The sequence below is a fragment of the Lineus longissimus genome, chromosome 12, assembly GCF_910592395.1.
Source record: "Lineus longissimus chromosome 12, tnLinLong1.2, whole genome shotgun sequence".
NCBI lineage: Eukaryota > Metazoa > Nemertea > Pilidiophora > Heteronemertea > Lineidae > Lineus > Lineus longissimus.
The window spans coordinates 3,551,746-3,571,968 of record NC_088319.1 but is presented as its reverse complement, the minus strand read 5'-3'; the positions used below and the strand labels follow the sequence as shown (position 1 = coordinate 3,571,968).

The 20,223-nt window shown below is 40.8% G+C and overlaps 2 protein-coding genes across 3 annotated transcripts in view; both read left to right on the top strand.

The window, feature by feature from the left end:
• Positions 1–509: 509 nt before the first annotated feature.
• LOC135497007 (sialoadhesin-like) overlaps positions 510–20,223 on the top strand; it is an 81,872-nt gene continuing 62,158 nt past the window's right edge. Inside the window, exons 1-15 of one of the 2 annotated variants that reach the window (XM_064786634.1) lie at positions 510–624; positions 1,194–1,520; positions 2,095–2,439; positions 2,861–3,109; positions 4,403–4,675; positions 4,835–5,164; positions 5,758–6,075; positions 6,540–6,824; positions 7,355–7,645; positions 8,014–8,304; positions 8,646–9,062; positions 9,285–9,398; positions 9,586–9,645; positions 9,768–9,826; positions 10,574–11,023. In XM_064786634.1, the coding sequence (XP_064642704.1) occupies positions 555–624; positions 1,194–1,520; positions 2,095–2,439; positions 2,861–3,109; positions 4,403–4,675; positions 4,835–5,164; positions 5,758–6,075; positions 6,540–6,824; positions 7,355–7,645; positions 8,014–8,304; positions 8,646–9,062; positions 9,285–9,398; positions 9,586–9,645; positions 9,768–9,826; positions 10,574–10,618 (3,474 nt within the window). In that variant the 5' untranslated portion in view covers positions 510–554 and the 3' untranslated portion in view covers positions 10,619–11,023. Of the gene's footprint in view, positions 625–1,193; positions 1,521–2,094; positions 2,440–2,860; positions 3,110–4,402; positions 4,676–4,834; positions 5,165–5,757; positions 6,076–6,539; positions 6,825–7,354; positions 7,646–8,013; positions 8,305–8,645; positions 9,063–9,284; positions 9,399–9,585; positions 9,646–9,767; positions 9,827–10,573; positions 11,024–20,223 lie in introns of those variants that run through there. The other variant, XM_064786635.1, reaches the window with a different exon arrangement.
• Positions 12,521–19,217, top strand: LOC135497166 (hemicentin-2-like). Its single transcript, XM_064786912.1, has 8 exons — positions 12,521–12,624; positions 13,215–13,541; positions 14,084–14,290; positions 14,702–14,950; positions 15,853–16,125; positions 16,339–16,602; positions 18,153–18,443; positions 19,096–19,217. The coding sequence occupies exons 1-8, from the start codon at positions 12,528–12,530 to the stop codon at positions 19,215–19,217; spliced, it is 1,830 nt and encodes a 609-aa protein (XP_064642982.1). The 5' UTR covers positions 12,521–12,527.

Genomic DNA, 20,223 nt, shown 5'->3' with positions numbered 1-20,223 from the left:
GCGGACTGATAATAATGATATCGTCAAGGATCACCTCATTTCACACAAAATCCAGACCTTAACTGGCACTTATTTCCTCAATTCGTTATAAGCAGACAGCTTTCATGACAATAATCACTATCATGACCATGACGACATTTCAACCAGGAAAACTGAGAAAGACAACATGTTAACCTGTCTTGCTGCGTTCCTCAAACAATGAAAAAGGGAAGCACCGGCCAAGAAAAGCGTAACGGGAACTTCTCAACGTTACTCTGGACGATCCACACATGACAAAACCTTTTTTCTGTCTCACAGCCATTCATTGTGGACGCTCACATGACCATGCTAATCAAAAACTCTGTTTTATACTAGCTTGGTATTGATATATTTTCCACGGCCCAGTTCACTTAAAAAGCTCTAAAAATATATATGCTATATTGGCCAATATTTGATTAATGCATAGCCTGAATGCTATGACCTACATTGAACAATATCTTTTTGTAATGAAAACCAGAAGCGAAGATTTTAAGAGCTCGTCCATTTGGGTGAGGATATGTCGGAGTGAACTAAACATGGCTGTTGGTGTATTCGTCGTGAGCTTCATCTTAGGTTCTCCGTTCATACCTCTCGTTGATCTGATTGGTGAGTAATTAATAACACATAACATTGATCGTTAACTCGAAAATTGAAAATTGAAAATCCCTTTGAATAATTAGACTCCTGCGCAGTCGCATAACTTGGTTCATTGGCTGCCAAAAGAGGCCGCCATTTTTGAACTACTCAACCACGATCCGTGAAGTAGATCACAGGTGCTTGAAGCAACCAGAATCATGATCAGCACCGAATTAACTGTTTCAGACAAGAAAAGTAAAATAACAAGAACGCCCACAGAAAAAGGAAACACTATATTATTTCAGATTGCCTTATTTTTGCGGGATTTTTTTTGCGAAGTTGGTGAATATCCTGATTCGCTAAAAAAAAAATTGTAAAAATATGTATTTTATTGGAAAAAATTTAAGGATTTCTTAATCAATCAATTAAAAATAGTGGACATTATAATTTTTCCCAAATTTGCGTGAAAAAGATTGAAAGGCACGAAAGTTGGCGGATGTTATATCATCTAAACGTCATCAAAAAAGGAGATATTTTACAAGTAAGCCGTAAATTGAAACTTTTGAAAGGTTTAATACTGTTCATTATCAATGTTTCAGTTCCACCAAAGACACCGGTTTTATCCGGATTTGAACCTGTTGCTATCGGCTCCTACCGTGAACTCGTCTGCGATGCGTCTCAACCTGATACCGCGACCATCACCTATAGATGGTATAAATACACGATTGTTCATGGTGTAGAAAATTGGGAAAGTAAAGGACCCATTGGTACAGGACAGAAGTACGTCTTCAATCTAGTGACTGAGAAGCAAGTGTTCCACACAGATAACCCTGCAGAGCCTGTCAGTGGGAAGTACCTGTGTCGAGCATCGAACTCGGCCGGAACAAGAGACAGCGAATGGGGAGATCTGTATGTCTATACACCATGTGAGTTATTGAATAAAATAGGCTTCTGCGAAGTAAATGTCCACGTCCTTGTTGGCCGCTGCGCTAAAACCGATGTCCTCGTAGTTTAGTTTTATTCCAATAAATCTTAATTTGGGATCAAAATGCACTTTTACATTTTAGTAGCCATGGTTACGTTATACAATTGTGCATGTATTCGTGTACACTGACGTAGTGCATTGATTGTTGACTTTTTTTTGCTCTGTATCGCTTTTTAAAGGGCCATTTAAAAAAGCTCAAAATAAAAAAGCGTTGCCATATGTTCATTGAACAGGCCCTATTAACTGATATTATAGGATAAAACATGGTTAAATGTACAGTAGAACCTCTCTATTAAGGACACTGTTGGGACTGACAAGTACTGTCCTTAATAGAGAGGTTAAATTGAATTGTAACAACCAGTTTGGGACTTATACTAGTGTCCATGATAGAGAGGTTTTCCTTAATAGAGAGGTGTCCACTAAGGGAGGTGCCACTGTATACACTTATCTTAGACGTATAACACGACTCATCGCTATACAGAAAAAAACACGATAATCTTCTGTTTCACTTCCAGGTTCCTTGTATACCGTGAGTGTTTCACCACCGAAACCTTCAATCGGAAGTACATTCACCCTCAACTGTTACATACCCAATCCAAGCGGGTTTACTGTGGAGTGGTTAAAGAGGGCTGATGCTTCATCTCCAGCTATAGATGTAGCTGCAGCGAATAAGAAGGGATGCCATGCTCCGAGTAACCCACGCTACAGATGGAGCAGCTGCAGTCCAACAAGCACCTCATCACCAACAAAGACATTCAATCTACAAGTCACCAATGCTCAGCCTTCTGATTCTGCTTACTGGATTTGTCAGGATGTTATTCTTAACTGCTACAGTAACCCAGTCAAGCCAGTGGTGCAAGGTAACGCATTGCTTCGCCCTTTTTGTTATAAATTAACTTTCGCCCGTATAAAGGAACGGAGGGCTTGCAACTAAAATATTCATTTACACCGATGACTGGTTTATCTACACCGAAGACTGTTTCGTAATTTTCAGTACGTATTTCAGGAAGCTAGCTACAAATAGCTGCAAATACTATGACCAGTTATGTGTATATACATTTTGTATGTTACTTCTTTTGGGAGCCCATACTACAATAGCCAGAGCATGATTGAGTCGTGCTGCCAGTGCATCGTGAAAAATATAGAAGCCAAGTAAAATAACACGATTAAGTGAAAGACCGAGGTAAACAAAATTGACCACGATTTGCCAGTCTAAGTCAAGATACGAGAAGGGTATTGGTATTCCAAACCACCCTCTTACAATCAAATGAAATTTTTCAGTGCACCCAGGTACGCCACAGATCACCGGTTTTCCATCAGGACCAGTCATTGCTGAAACACAGCTCAACTTGAAATGTGTGGCCTCGCCTCCTGGAGATACCTACGATTGGTACAAGGATGGTACAAAGGTTACAACATCATCGAGTTACGACTTCCAAGTGACGAAGGAGAGTGCTGGTGTTTACAAGTGTTTGGCGAGAAATTATGCCGGGTCTGCCAGCAGTCCGGACAAGACATTAGTTGTTTACTGTAAGTTGTGTCATTACTCGCATTTGATAGAGCACATACAGAAATAAAAAGGGACAGTGTTAGATACAGTATTGCTCAACACAACAATTTAGATGTGTACATATCTATATAATATTCAGACACTTAATATTTGATAGCCCGGAATGCCTGTTGATAGACATGATAAAGAAGAAAACGTGTGCTGTTTTGTGTGTTTGTTGGATTGTCTGCGACTGGCGGATCGCCACCAAACTTTGTGTGGGCAGCCTACCAGTGTCCTTTCGAAGCCCGATTTTTTACTTTCAGCTGACTATATATCAACAATTCCTCAACTCCTTTTTATTCTTCGCTCTCTTGGTCTATTGGCATATTATCGATGTGGACAATTAAGGACAAGTGTTCACTGTGTGATATTCCATCTGGATAATCAGGTCATACACATCGTGCGTGAATGCCCGGTCATATCAATAAACACTCAATATTAAGCATCAAGTGAATCAATGAGCCTTTTCGGCCATCTCGTGGTATTGAGATAGTTTGTGCCATACTTCTGCTGAAAGGGTGGATGTCGTCCTGGGTGCCGACAAATGGTACCCAGGTTTGAGATCGACTGGACAATATGCACCCTGGGTGCCATTACACTAGACAAACAGCACCCAGCTTCTTCTTCTACACTTTTCTATACCTACAACGAGGTTGGCCCCACGCTCACGGAGGTCACGTGTCACGATACCGCGCTCTAAAAACCTTTCTTTCATCAATTCCATCTTATTCAAACGGGGTATTCGTCTCTAAGGGGAGAGAGATAAAGAACCTATAGGTCTAAACGCGTTTTTTCTGTTTATCTGTTCTTTTTATTTCGCGCACTGCTAATGCCGCAATTACCACGGCGCGAGATAAAACGAGATTGCAAGAAACGTCCTCGTCCCTAAGATCCGTAAGCCAGGCAAAAAGAAGCTGGGTGCTGTTTGTCTAGTGTAATGGCACCCAAGGTGCTTATTGTCCAGTCGATCTCGAACCTGGGTACCATTTGTCGGCACCCAGGACGACATCCACCCTTTCAGCCATACTTCTGACTGACGATCACTCCTGATCCACACCGGCAAGTATGATGAATTGGAGCACCTTATACGACTGAACGCTAATCTTCAAATCATCCTAACATGAGATTTGTGACGCGATAGGAACATTAAGAACACTCACTTGTCAATGTTTTGAATATCAAACAGTAAGGCCACTTTCTCAATACAAAACCCTAAATGCATTTTAGCAGAATATCCTCAGTAATTCTTACAGCGATAATCATCATTTCAGATAAACCTGATTCCGTTGTCGTGTCATCTGGAAAGACCTCATCCTATGTTGGGGAGAAGGACAAGTTCACCTGCACAGTCTCTGGCGGCAACCCCACTCCGACCGTGAAGCTCTATTTCAAGAGGTCAGGCGGAACACTAGTAGAGGTCACCCAAGGTCAAGACAGGGTGATGGCTAAAGAAGACAACCAGGCTGAGTACTACTGCGAGGCGAAGGTCACTGGGTATCCCGCATTCGATATGACTTCAAGCAGGAAGACATACAGCGTAACATGTACGTTTTATCTCTTGCAAAATTTCAGTCTACTTCTGCATTAAGAGCGTGAGGAAATTGTTATAAACCTCTAACTCGGCCATTTTAAAGTATTGTTTATCCCGATAGGTAAAAATATGGAAAAGAAGGCGAAGATAATTTCTTGCGATTCCTTTTCAGTTTCAAACACCAAGGTTTCCTTTCTCAATAACCCGACCGCTGCTGTCCAGGCTGGTCAGGTAAAGAAGTTCACATGTGAGACGGATGAGAGTAACCCAGTTACCTACATCAAGTGGTATCATCATATTACTGGTTCTTCATGGCGAGATGTCACAACCGGAATCGCATCATCCGAGAGGAATGGTGTGTACGGTGGAAAGATCAGGATCAGTGAGTGGTCTGTTACTGCAGCAAAGACAATGAATGGTGCAGCGATAAGATGTATAACCACCTACTCCCTGACTGGTCATGGCTTTACGACAATAACCGATACCATAATGTATGTAAAATGTGAGTAGATGAACCAACTTGCACAGAACCGAGAATCTGAAGTGCTGACTAAACACCAGTAGGAGACTTTTTCCGACTTCTTAACGATTTCTCTCACTTGTTTTCCCTAGAAATCCGACATTTCGGGGAAAAGTCGGACAAAGTCACACTTAATAAATCAGGGAAAAGTTGGAGAAACCGTTAAGAAGTCAGAAAAGCCTCCAAAACGTGTAAGATGAGTCATCGTTATGTACTGGTACATGTAGTTATTTATTCCATTTTTACAAGAATGTTTGTAAAAATATGAGTAGATGAACAACGTACGATAAAATATGAATTTATTGTAAATGGATTTAAAAGTTCTGGCAGCAAATTCGAACGACAACATGTGGTATTAAAGGTCAATATCAAGAACACAGCAAATCATTCGCAAATAACGCATTTCTGAACATGTTTTCGAAACATCTTTACCGTGATTGAGATTATTCGATGAAAAATAGCAAACACACACTTGACAGCAGGTTATAAACCCAACATGCATATCAGTTTGTTAAGTGCAATCTATGCATTACCTACCATTCTGTTCAGAACATCACTCCACCTTCCACTTGTAGTTAACCCATCAAAGATAACTTTGCTACAAATACCACCGAGAGTGATCCACGAGGGGAAACTGATCACGATCATCTGTGAGACAAACAGCGCCAACCCGGTTGCGAATATCCAGTTCCACCGGAAGAGGACAGGAGGAACCTGGGAGCAACTGACGTCGGGGATAACATCTGAAGTTAGGGTTGCTGAATACAATGGCAGGATTAGGAAGAGTACTTTGGTTGTGACAGCCAATAGGTTGGACACACAGGCTGTGTTCAAATGCGAGGTTCGTGATGGGTCATTCCAGATGGAACAGACAACTTCAGTTAATGTATATTGTATGTATTAGTTCTGCAAAACAGTGACGTTTACATCATATGTTACAGTGTTTCTCCCCATTAGTTGAAGCGAATGTAATGTACTGTAAAATGTATTTACATGTGCAGACACTGAAAAAATCACTTCTTGTACAAACATTGATTGAGAATTATGGTTTCCAAATTATGATATGCACTCTCGATATCGTGGTTGTATTAACACTCTTAGCCGGAGTTGTATGGGGTTCACTTTGTCACTTGTCGTGATTCACTTGTCACGGGTTAACTGACTTAGGCCTGAAAACACGACGTGAGGGTGAAAGGTGACCCAATGAATCGTATGTAGCGCGCTCTTTGGAAATGACTTGTTCGTTCTTCATGTCACGCATGAAAAGTGAACGGTGACACGTGACATGTGAAAAAGTAACTCTATAAATCACAGCCTTACTCACTATTGATACTTCCATCCCTATAAATTGTGATAGTATTTTCAGACCCAGCGACCGCCAAAATATATGCCCAAATATCATCAGGCCCGACTACAGTGAAAGAAGGTGATACTGTCATATTGACATGTGAAGCAAGAGGGGGTAACCCGACAGCGTACACCTACATATGGTATTATAACATGACACAGATACCGAATTTGACTTCAAAAGACTACAGAATATCATCAATTCACTACAACGGAAGTGGGGAGTATCGCTGTCATGCGGTCAACTATTCTCCAGGTGGCGTAGCTGATGCATCATTAAAATTGGATGTTTTATGTGAGTACGAAGGACCTGCAGAACTGTTTCAATATATTTCTAAGCATTGCATGTAAATTTTTAAATTGGTCTAATTTTTATCTTGTTATATTGATTAGCAAGTAATATGGGACTCCAAATTGGTCTAAACATGGTTTGCAAGTAATATATGTATAATGAATATTATTAGCCCGTCGTCTAAGAATGTCAAATTACATCAAGTGCTCCATACAGGAACACCATAGATATCATGTTCCCAAGACAGCTCTATCATACAGGGTGTGCAGAGTCTATGCATTTGACTAGAGGTCATGCCTTGGGTTTGACTGATGAATTGATGTCCGTTAGGTTAGTTACAATGTATGGCCATGCCCTTGGATTTATTTGAAAAATGTATTTGAAATACGTGATTGCGACGACCCTTCCACGGGTTAGTTTTTCTCTATAATTTACATTATGACTCACACTAACGGACGAGACTTGGCGGGTTTCAAGTTTATGCTCAGATAATTTAAAAGTTGTTCTCACTGTCTCGTTTCATACACTTGCAGACAAAGCAAAATGGGATCCCAATCTGCCAAGACTCCTCACCGTTGAAAGCACACCATTAAGACCAGTCATGTTTACACTCAACGTCATCGCCAACCCTCGACCAACGAATGTTACGTGGTATCACCCAAATCACAAGATGGCAACCGGGGAAAACTTCATCCCCGCAGAAGTAAATGGGGCATACACACTGAGCAAGGGATCTGTAGCGACTCCAGACTATGGAAACTACATCGCCAAAGTGACTAATTCTGTTGGAATGTCATATTTTGCTTTTGAACTTCTCCGCGAAGGTATGCTGAAAACATGAGACAACATACTGTGCACTTCCAGCTTAGTCAGTCCCTTCAGCTGAATTTTTATGAAATAATTTACTCTGCCGATAGAAATTTCTTTGGGGGTTTATGAATGGAGCTGAGAATGCCAGAAATGAAAGAAAGGGGTGTGTACTCAAAATAATACTAGGTTAGCCAATCTATTTTTTAAATGTTTTCTGACAGGCGTCACGTTTATAGCCAGAGAAGTCAAAAGGAGAGACCATAGTCCATTCCATGATAAAGTGGCACTGCTTATGACTGGGGAAAATGTCTTTATATTCTTCATTTTCCCAATATGGCTCATTTGTGACACATTACCTTAATTTTTCGTTATTGGTTTCTAGGTCCACCACGCATTCCGTGCTGTCTGAAAGCAGACAACGTTAGTGCAGTTTCAGTGACCTTGACCTTTAGGAGTAACTTCAATGGCAGATCACAACAGCAGTTTACCATCGAGAGCAAAAGTGGAAGCACTATCGACAGATACATCAATATAGCTGACCCGTGCTTTGCGAAAGATGTAGTGAGAAAAATAGCAGGACTGAAGAGCAATTCGATGTATGAATTCCGGGTTAAAGCGGACAACGAATATGGTAGCAGTGGCTATGGAGACGTACTTAAAGTACAGACACCAGGTCAGCCAAGATATATTTTTTAATTTTTTCTGTCTGTCATTTATTGCTAAATTAGTCAAAAAGTAATCAAAGAGACTATAGCCCATTTGCGAAAATTGCCATTGGAAAGCTCGAGAAGTAACGTCGACGTACACTACAACTCTTTCAAACAACTTTCTCATGACCTCTTGATGAAAATACAAACCAGAGGACGAAGGTACTTGGCAACGACGTGAGCAAGTATTAAAAAAATGATAGTTGCCTACCACAACCTTCAAAATAAGGAGTCCCATTTTGGATTTCGTTGTCCTCATGTGACTTGATCTCTAATCATAAAAAAACATTGTCAAAAACTTTTTCAGCTGCTCCAAATGCCCCGACCATTAAGATCACCCGTAACGGGAGACTGGTGACGGTCGTGTTCGGGCCGCCGATTCGGGGGTACACAGGTTTCCAGCTGAAGTTCTGTGGGCCGAGTCAGACACCAAAAACAACAGGCTGCAGCTCGATTCGCTTTAATAACCAGGGACTAACGAAGTCAACTTACACAGTCAGTGTGACAAACGAGACCACGACCTATGTTTTCTACATGGATTTGTATATTGGCGATGATGTTGCTTATAGTTCTGGTCAAGTGCATCCTAAACAGGCCGTGCCGGCTGGAAGCAGTCCTGATGGTGGCATGATAGCTGGCGTGGTTGTCGCCGTCGTCATCCTGGTAGCAATGGTGGTGGTGGTTGTCGTCGTGCTACATAGGAGGAACATGGCATGCTTTGCTGGTGAGTTTAGAGAGAATACTCCCAGCGCGAAAGACTCGATATGATTCTTCTACGATTATTATATTGTTCGATTTATGATATATTCACTTTCATATACAAGTACAAGATTTGCAATGTTTTTGTAATTTTTTTTATAGTTGCTACTCTAGACAGGACAGGATTCTTCAGATTTGGCTGAAATCTTAGTAATACCTGTTTCGACCTGGTTCATTTATGTTTAAGGTCGAAATAAACCCGATGAATCAAACCATGATGATGGGAAAACTGGCAAAACGGAAGCTGATTCGGTTTTTCATGACCCTTTATACATGAACGTCGTCAACAGGGCATTTGAAGGTAACATTTTCAGTTTTCGCACATTGAAGAGAAATCGGGCGGCAAATTGTGGCATTATCGTAATAATGATGCATGGTATCTGCATTACGTGTGATATGTACAGTACATTCACTACTACAGACTGATATACAGTTATAAATACAAATACTCAGTATACAATACCAAAGTTTCCTCTTTCCACACCTAGGTGGCGATACTCCACATGAACCGGTTTATGTGAATTCTCCTCAACAGAATCCTGTGAAAGGTAAGTAGTCACAAGCTTACCATGTAAGTACAAAATACCCGCTGTAACCTACGCGATATACACTTAATCGATTATATTGCACATGTACATGTATATGAAACACTGACATTACTCTTTTTCAGATGGCGGTGAAAATCCGTATGACGAAATGGAAAATCCATATGCTGACTTGAACATCACGGTAAGAGAATACAGTCATGCCCTTCCTCAGTTGTGTTGATATATTTCGCTGTTAGTTACAATGCAATGTTCATAAACTGATCAAGGATAAATTTGTAGAGCGGATTTGATCATGAATCTCGTGATAATTGAATGATAGCAATGAAGAACAAAGACGAATAAATGACCAATGGTCGCATCACTAGCAATGAGTTACTCGGTGACCTTCAAAGCCTGCACTTCACCAGTTCTGAAAGCTCTAGAACGTTCTGGGGTTGAAGGACGTCGCTTTGAACACTATTTATTGACTCATATATATCACATCACATCGTACCTCTAATCGGAATCTGTTGATCTGATTGGCTAGTACTCGTGAGCACATCATGTAGGACATTTTGATGTGCTTGTCCCTAGGCCAACAGATTCAAGTCATTTTCACCTCAGAAATATAAATTGAAAAGAATCTTTTGTAATTCGTGAAATTTTTAGAACACATTTCCTAAGATGAAGATAAAATGAGTTGAGCCTGAGCTGCCGATTTTTCGAGACAGTTTGAGGCTTTATTAGTGATCGTATGCGTTGCCAGTGTTGAGTGTCTTGATCAAAGGCATATAGAAAAGGACACATTTTTTTAGAAGTTTATCACTGAAGCGAAATGTATCAGCATTTTTAGAATCAGTATAACTTTATAGCTGTTGCCCCACCCCGCCTCCCTCACAGTTGACGCCTTTAATTGACACAATCCGGAAAAGTTTCATTTTTCTTTCAGCCTGATGTGATCGCGAGCCAGACGTATGCTGAATTGAAACATTGAAAATCTAGACGGAAAATGAAAGAGGGTTTCACGACTGTCCGGTTTGTGTCACATATGCAGAGTGAGACGAGAAAATGACTCATGTATTCCTGGCTCAAATATTTTGTTCTTTAATTTACAAAGTAAATTGGAGGAAAGCTCGTCCCCGGGGACAGCTAGCCCGTCTGTATGTATATATTTACCACTGTCAAGTGTGTGAACACGAAACAAGAGTGACCATAACATATTTTATGTAGTTGTCCCCCCATTATACATAAGACTTGTAACTGCATCAGCAGTGCTGATCACATTAGGTCGGCATTGTAAATTGTGTATTGGGAGGTATTATCAACCTGGTCTTATAGAGCCGAGTTGAGAGTATATTATATTCATGATAGGCATGTAAGTGTTATGTAAATTTGAAATGCATAGAAAATAAAACTAATTATCTTTTAATCATTAAATATTGTTCAGCTGGTCTGTGTTACGCCAGGCCTGCAGATTCCATGAATTACTTATAACGCACTGTTCTATCTATCTATGTATCACATTTATATAGCGCCCTTATCAGTCCTATATTGGGCCGTTCAAAGGCGCTTAACAAAAACAGAGTCTCTATAAGAAGTATATAGTCTTTGACAACAAAAAACAATTCTAATGTTCGTAATGTTCGTTCCAAGATTTCGCAGTCTGTTGTATTCAGTGTTATATGAATGTGACTGACAGGCATGCTTCGTTCTGCATGTTCTGCACTTGGTGAGGGTCTCTATAGAACCATATTGCAGAATACAATAGGGCCGGAAACTTTTTCCAGGGGGGCATTTGTTACTGTTACACCGGTGCTTCCCTTTTTCATTGCTTGAGAAACACAGCAAGACAGGTTAACATGTTTTCTTTCTCAGTTTTCTGGTTGAAATGTCGTCAGGGTCACGGCAGTGACTAATGTCATGTAAGCTGATAGGAAAAAAGTGCCAGTTAAGGTCTGGATTTTGTGTGAAATCAGGGGATCCTTGACGATATCATTATTATCAGTCCGCCGCAAAACCCAACACCAAATAATATGGGGACTTCCTGACAGTTCGTATCCCCCGCTGATATCTTACCAACAAAGTGAACATCGGAAACTTGTACCAAAAATTGACCAAAATGTGAATGCCACCAAATGATGTGACTCGCGCCAATGCTAACCGTGGTCATCTCCACCGTCAATAGCTCAGAGATTGAAGCGCATAATAGAATCCTTTGTTTCTCGGGCATTCTATCCTAGGACATTTTAAACTTCTACACCGGCCAAGAATAGGGAAGATCAGTGGCGTAGTGGTTAGAGCACCGGGCTCATAATCAGGAGGTCGTGGGTCGGAAGTGTCACTCCTGTTTCGTCTTTGTGTCTTTGAGCAAGGCACTTAACTCTACTTGCTTCTCTCCACCCAGGAGTAAATGGGTACCTAGCTGGCAGAGTTGGCACACTGTTAATCCTGAACGCTGTATAGCTGCAGCTCGGACCTGTAATACTGCCAGAGAGTAGAGCTTGAACCACGAATGTACAGGCCAATAGCTAGGGGTAATAATGCGAAGCGCTTTGAGCGACTGAAACCCGTTGGATTTTGCGCTATATAAGTCTCATAATTATTAAAAGGAAGTACTCAACGTTACTCTGGACGATCCACACATGAAAAAACCTTTTTTCTGTCTCACAGCCATTCATTGTCGAGACTCACATGACTATGCTAATCAAAAACTCTGTTTTTTTCTAGCTTGGTATTGATATATGTTCCACGGCCCAGTTCACTTAAAAAGCTCTAAAAATATATATGCTATATCAATAGTCAATATTTGATCAATGCACAGCCTGAATGCTATGACCTACATTGAATAATATCTTCTTGTAATGAAAACCAGAAGAGAAAATTTAAAGGGCTCGTCCATTTAGATGTTATTATGTCGGAGTGAACTAAACATGGCTGTTGATGTATTCGTCGTGAGCTTTATCTTAGTTTCTCCGTTCATACCTCTCGGTTATCTGATTGGTGAGTAACTAATAACACATAACATTTATCGTTAACTCGAAAATTGAAAATTGAAAATCTCTTTGAATAATTAGACTTCTGCGCAGTTGCGTAACTGGGTTCATTGGCTACCAAAAGAGGCCGCCATTTTCGAACTATTCAACCACGATCCGTGAAGTAGATCACAGGTGCTTGAAGCAACCAGAATCATGATCAGCACCGAATTTACTGTTTCTGACAAGAAAAGTATAATAACACGAACGCCAACAGAAAAAGTAAGCACTATATTATTTTAGATTATATTTTAGCCTTATATTTGCGGGTGTTTTTTTTCGCGAAGTTGGTGAATATCCTGATTCGCTAAAATAAAAATCGTAAAAATATGCATTTCATTTGAAAAAATTTAAGGATTCCTTAATCAACCAATTAAAAATAGTGGACATTTTAATATTTCCAAAATTTGCGTGAAAAAGATTGAGAGCCGCGAAAGTTGGCGGATTATTTAGTCGTTGAGGCTGGATATATATCAACTAACGTCATCAAAAGAGAAGATATTTTACAAGTAAGACGTAAATGCAACTTATAACGGCTTACTGTCTATAATGTTTTAGTTCCACCAAAGACACCTGTTTTATCTGGGTTTGAACCTGCTTCTATCGGCTCCAACCGTGAACTCGTCTGTGATGTGTCTCAACCTGATGCCGGGACCATCACCTATAAATGGTATAAATACTCGATTGCTAATGGTGTAGAGAATTGGGAACCCAAAGGACCCATTGGTACAAGTCAGAAGTATATCTTCAATCGAGTGACTGAGAAGAAAGTGTTCCACCCAGGTAACCCTGCAGAGCCTGTCAGTGGGAAGTACCTGTGTCGAGCATCGAACTCGGCCGGAACAAGAGACAGCGAATGGGGAGATCTGTATGTCTATACACCATGTGAGTTATTCAATAATATAGGCTTCTGAGAAGTAAATGTCCACGTCCTTGCGGGCGTTCTAACAAAGGTTTTACATGAAACTACGTCAAATGAAATAGACTACAAGAGGTTCTTTTGCTCAGTAAAACTATATAAAGATAGAGTTCGATTTATTTTACAGCAATCTCGCTGTGTGTTTAGAATTTTATTTTTCATAACGATGCCTCGAATGAAAAGGTAGCCATTATCCAGTGATTGTTCTCCGACTAGAGACTCTTGTGATTCCTCCATTACAATGATGTCGTTTCTTCACCAATTTTGTAAAGTGAATTACATTGTTCTTACCAACAGAGACAAGACCCAATATGTCAAATAAAAAAGTCAGTTCATACTTTCTCTTTGTTGCAATTTCTTTCACTTCCAGGTTCCTTGTATACTGTGAGTGTTTCACCACCCAAACCTGCCATCGGAAGTACATTCACCCTCAACTGTTACATAAACAATCCTAGTGGATTTCATGTAAAATTGTTAAAGGGGGCTGATGCTTTATCTGCTGCTTTAGATGTAGCTGCAGCAAATAGCAAGGGATGCCATGCTCCAAGTAACCCACGCTACAGTTGGAGCAGCTGCAGTCCACCAAGCATCTCATCACCGACAAAGACATTCAATCTACAAGTCACCAATGCTCAGCCTTATGATTCTGCTTACTGGATTTGTCAGGATATCGGTCTAAGCTGCAACAGTAACCCAGTCAAGCCAGTTGTGCAAGGTAAAGCATTTCTGCGCCCTTTTTGTAATCAAATAACTTTCGCCTGTATAAAGGAACGAAGAGCATACAAATAAAACGTTTCATCGACACCGACTATCAGTGACTGTTTCTTAATTTTCAGTGCCTGTAGCAGGTGGCTGCAAATACCATGGCCATTGATGCGCATGTATATTACGTATGAACAATATTTTTGTTACTTAAATTTTGAGAGCCCAAGGTACTGCAATAGCCTATACATCTTTGGTTGAGTAGTGGTACCATTTCATCGTAAAAAATCGATTCAAGGAAAAATTCTACCGAATCATGAAGTGTAAACAGAGGCAAGCAAAATTTAACACGCTTTGCCAGTCGAAGTCACGAAAAGGGTCGGTATTCTTAAACACCTTCAACGATCAGATGATACTTTTTCAGTGAAACCAGGCAAACCCCAAATAACCGGGTTTCCACCTGGACCAGTCTCTCCTGGCACTCAACTCGACTTGAAGTGTGGGGCCTCGCCCTCTGGAGACACTTACGATTGGTACAAAGATGGTACAAAAGTGACGACATCGTTGACTTACGACTTCCAAGTGACGAAGGAGAGTGCTGGTGTTTATGAGTGCGTTGCTCGAAATAGTGCTGGCTCTTCAACAAGCAATGATACGACATTAGTCGTTTATTGTAAGTAGGTTAATTTTTCCATATTTTCCCATTCGAATAAGAATAAGCCTTTTTACCGCTCCACGTGACATTTTACACATGAAGGCACAATATGAGAAACAGTGTTGACACTAAAAATGATATGTACATCGTACTTCCTGGTTGAAACTCCGAAATGCATATACATGTTTATGTAGCCCAGTTTATAAATGTGAAAAGATATAATCGTGACGTTACAATGCTCAAACTGATTTTTATTCATTGCTCTTCGTTGGTGAATTTTATCATGTCTAATGCACGGTAAGTTGGTAAAGGTATTGGTTTACCTTGGTTTGGTTTACCAACCAAATAGAAACAATTAAGGCCATCACATTGCAGAGTTTGAGGGGTACAAATGGATAAAAATTATGAATGCGGGCCTTACGCCCCTCGATCACAATGAACTAATATTTTGTATGCTTCTTTTGTGTCGTCATTTCCTCTCCAGGTAAGCACTTTTTTCTGTGGTAAACAGATAGCATTAGCCATCGTGTAATGTGGCGATGCAAACAATTAAAAGACCAGGAAGTTCAAAAGAAATTCAGTGAACATTTCACGTAGACCAAAATAGAATTACAATGAGAAAACTTAAGGCAGGGTAGTAAAATTATAATCATAGCCCTGCTGAAATTATGCCAGACCTATAGTTGTACCATACGTTATGAAAGTCTTTGTTGAAATACATGTGAATCAGACTACACCGACGATGCCAAAGCTTAAATCGATTTATTAAATCAACACCTTTTTCATATGGCAAGAAGGGACAAGGTCTTATGGCAATAGAACCTATGGCGACATTACTGTTGAAACAATGTGAAACTACAGAACTGATAGCTTATTGCCTCTGATCATTATCTAAAATACCTGCAGCATCATCGTTTCAGACAAGGCTGATTCCGTGGTCGTGTCATCTGGAAACACCTCGTCCCATGTTGGAGACAAGGACAAGTTCTCCTGCACAGTCTCTGGCGGCAACCCCATCCCGACCGTGAAGATCTACTTCAAGAGGTCAGGCGGAACACCAGTAGAGGTCGCCCAAGGTCAAGACAGGGTGATGGCTAAAGAAGACAACCAGGCTGAGTACTACTGTGTGGCGAAGGTTACTGGGTATCCCGCCTTGGATATGGCTTCAGGCATAAAGACATACAGTGTAATATGTAAGTTGTATATTTATATGCAGTCCGGATCCACCTCACCTTGCTGTTTGGTCCTTTTTAATAAGTGAATCCAGGTTTTCATGACACACTGTCAATCCCATGCTATAATGTAACAGTAGGCTAAACAAAAAATGCTACCCTTTTTTTAACCCTACGTTGCTCAAAATCAGCATTAATTTTTTCGTTGTACATGTATTGTGATATTATTTTCAGACCCAGCAACTGCTAGATTATCATCAGCCCCGACTACAGTGAGAGAAGGTGGTTCTGTCACATTGACATGTGAAGCAAGCAGGGGTAACCCGACAGTGTACACCTACATGTGGTATTATAAAAGGACACAGATACCTGATTTGACTTCAAGAGAATACAGAATACTATCTATACAATACACGGAGGCTGGGGACTATCATTGTCGAGTGGTTAACTATTCGCCAGGGGGCATAGCCGATGCATCTGCGAAGATTAATGTTTTTTGTGAGTATTAAGAATTTGCCTAAAATATTTTAGATACTTCAAGCCATCATTGTATATGCTTTTTTCTGTAGTCCAATAGCTTGTCAGTCAATTAACAAGTAAGCATCCTCTTTGTCCAATTAATCAACATGATATTTAACGCTATTTTGATTTTGTATATACAGTGGAACCCCGGTCGGCGACCACCTCAGTAACGCGACCATCCCGCGAACACGACCAAAATTCTCCGGTCCCGAATGGTTTTCTCTCTAATTCCCATTAACTGGCCCTCGCTAACACGACCACCCCGGTACCCAAACCGCGACCACCAGCTTGGTCGGTCCCAAACTGCAAATTAACCCCGCTAACGCGACCATGAGGCCTAATTGCCGTAATCAACCATGACCGCATCGTATCAATTGGCACCTTCTCGCAAATCCGTGTTGATAGTTAGCACCTCGAACACAATGACCATGGGAATCCATATGAAAATAAATGATGTGTGAGTGAGTTTGATCAAATGTAAGCGCAAATAAAATGAAGAATAAACTTTCTTTTCGACTCACGGTTTGTTTTCATGATTTAGTATTAAATGATGTCAAGAGGCATGCGCACGTAGTTTTTAGGACAAATAAATTATGTTGATTAGTAAGAGTACCAATACTCAAAGTAAAGAATGCTCACTACGTCGTAATATTGATAAAATACGTTTTTAAAAAGATGATTTAATCAGTACCAGTTCAAATTGGCTGAAGTTAAAGCAGGAAGACATCAGGAAGAATTCTCAACATCTTCTCACATCACCTCTCTCAATGTTAGCGGGAATATTAGCTTGACATCAAGAAGGGCAGCTGCCGATGGTGTGAATAACATGCTTGCTCTAATTAGCATGCTCAAGTTTTAATGTAATGTTTGGTCTAATTAGCTCTCGTCAGTTTATTTACTCATTTACATAAGTTGTAAATTAAACGCAAAACACTCAAGAAAATGATTTTTTATTCGTAATATACACACAAAATTATCGAATCACCCGGTGGCGTAGTCATTAATGCATGTCAATGTACACACAGCATATCTGCCAGGACGATGTTTTGGCGGGAAAACCTACTTATCATTCTTAAATTCACTAACGCGACCACCCCGGTAACACGACCACTTCGGCTTAGTCCCTTGGGTGGTCGTGTTACCGGGGTTCCACTGTACCATGTTTGACAAAGGAGCAATGCTTGCTCTATGGACCAAGCCACAGCATAACTTACTTGTCTGCAGGTCGTGAAAACTCGGACGATCTTAACTGTTGTCTTTTTTGCCCCAAGCAACCCTAACTTGCGGGGTTTGTAGGGTCCGGCCTTGGGCTTCTGGGTCCTACACCTCGACTGCTGCTTTTTCATCATTTAAACCGACGCCCCCAGCGTTTCAAATACATTTATAATGCATCCCTTAGTTTAACGCCTTGTGTAACGATAGCACAAATCAGCTGTATCCTAAATGGCTGACGTTCTTCAGCATGTTTCATGTTTACGTGTAAGATCCCCCAGTTGTTCTCACTTTCCCGTTTCATACGCCTGCAGACAAAGCAAAATGGGATCCCAGTCTGCCGAGACTCTTCACCGTTGAAAGCAAACCATCACGACCAGTCAGGTTTACACTCCACGTCATCGCCAACCCTCGACCAACTGATGTTACGTGGTATCACCCAAATCACAAGATGGCAACTGGGGAAAACTTCATCCCCGCGGACGAAAATGGGACAAACACACTGAGCAAGGGATCTGTAGGGACTCAAGACTATGGGAACTACATCGTCAAAGTGACTAACTCAGCTGGAGTTTCATACTTTGTCTTTGAGCTACTTCGGCCAGGCAAGTTGTTTTCTCCCAATCATCTCCGCACTCTAATCTCAGGTGGCACAACACATTGGAGACGGGTCCGTTAGCCATCCTCAAAGGAATAGTTCTTCACACTTGTCGATTCCATGAATATGAATGGATATGACCTGTTCAAAATACATGTATACACTATTTGCATTGAGGCCACAGTTTTAACTTCCATGTGCAAAGGTATCTTTCATTTTGTCTTTGGTGATTTTATGAGGGTGCCATTTGGGGTGGGTCACAGCCACTAGCGGCAACGGGAAATCCCCTGAAAACCAACTGGATTTTGATCAACAGTACTTAGTCTAATGAACAACATCTACTGATTTGGTATAACTGCAAAGGCCACGCAATTTATCTCACCAGACGCTTTTGGTAGGCTGCTAGGCGACAACTTCTTTTGTCAACTATCATTAGGGCTGGCTTACTCTTGCAGTTGTCTTTCTCAAGATTACAATCACAGCAGAATCAAATGAACAAACCATGCTTTGAAGCAGTCAAATACTGCAATCAAGGTGAAATGCCGCAAATATGTACCATAACGAAAGTCAATATCACTTTCCTCCTTCCGTTATTTGACCTTAACAAACTGTAAATTGTTTTATGTATTCTTCTTAAACGCTGCATGTGTTCTTTTCAGCTCTTCCGAGTATCCCCACATATACGCTCATTCGGAAAGAAAAATTGGTGACCGTGGTGTTCTCGGCGTCTCTGAAGGAGCCATACACCAAGTTTGAGTTCAAGTTCTGCTTGCCAGGGTAGGCGCCAAACACGACAGGATGTAACAGGTCTTTCGTCCCTATCCAAGATCCTGCAAGAACAAACTACACAATTCATGTGACACATGCGACAACGACTTATGTTTTCTATTTGGATTTCTATGATGGGGATGATGTTATTTATACTTCTGGACCTGTGCTCCCTGAGAATGCTGGACAAAGCACGACCGTGTCTGCTGGAAGAAGTCCTGTGCTTCCTGATAATGTTGGACAACCAACTACCGTGCCTGCTGGAAGTAGTCCTGATGGTGGCATGATAGCTGGTGTGGTTGTAGCCGTCGTCATAGTTATAGCTGTGGTCATGGTCGTGGTTGTCGTTCTACATAGGAGGAACATGGCATGCCTCGCTGGTAGGTTTTATATAAGAAAATAAATGCATTTTGATACCAACCTGATGAAAAAACCGAAGAAATTAGCGTGATATGTTGGCATTGTTTACTTACAAATAGTTTGGTTAATTTATCTTTGCATATCATCAGGTCAGCCCTGATAATACGCTCAACTCAAAACTTCTTTGACTGGTTCAACCTCATTGCCTTCTGTTTAGGTCGAAATAAACCTGAGGGATCGAAAGCGGATGATGTGAGAACTGGCACTCCCCAACCTAAATCCGTTTTTCACGACCCTGTTTACATGAACGTCGTCAACAGGTCATTTGAAGGTAAATATTTTAGTTCATAAAGAATATATAAAGCTGGGTACTATAAAGGTAGCGGGATTATATTAAATGTAGATAAATGATTGGTATATGTTATTGAAGGCTGCTGACATATGCTTTGACATGAATGTACTTTTTTCTTGATAGCTGTGATTGCCTTAAACCATTCTGACCAGTCGATAAGACTGAGGGATGACAAATGCGCCGCCTCTATGGCTGCAACTTTAATTGCTGACGAAGCAATTAGAACTCTTTAAAAACGAAGTGAATGCCAATGTCAAGGGAGGCGCCTGTCCCAGAGAACAGTCTCCGACATTCACTTAATTTTGAA

What these genes read in the sequence shown, in the direction of transcription:
- LOC135497166 (XM_064786912.1), top strand. Translation starts at nt 12,528, where the DNA reads ATGTTATTATGTCGGAGTGAACTAAACATGGCTGTTGATGTATTCGTC. An exon ending in ACCTCTCGGTTATCTGATTG is followed by an intron (nt 12,625 to 13,214) that starts GTGAGTAACTAA and finishes ATAATGTTTTAG; the next exon opens with TTCCACCAAAGACACCTGTT. An exon ending in TACGACATTAGTCGTTTATT is followed by an intron (nt 14,951 to 15,852) that starts GTAAGTAGGTTA and finishes TCATCGTTTCAG; the next exon opens with ACAAGGCTGATTCCGTGGTC.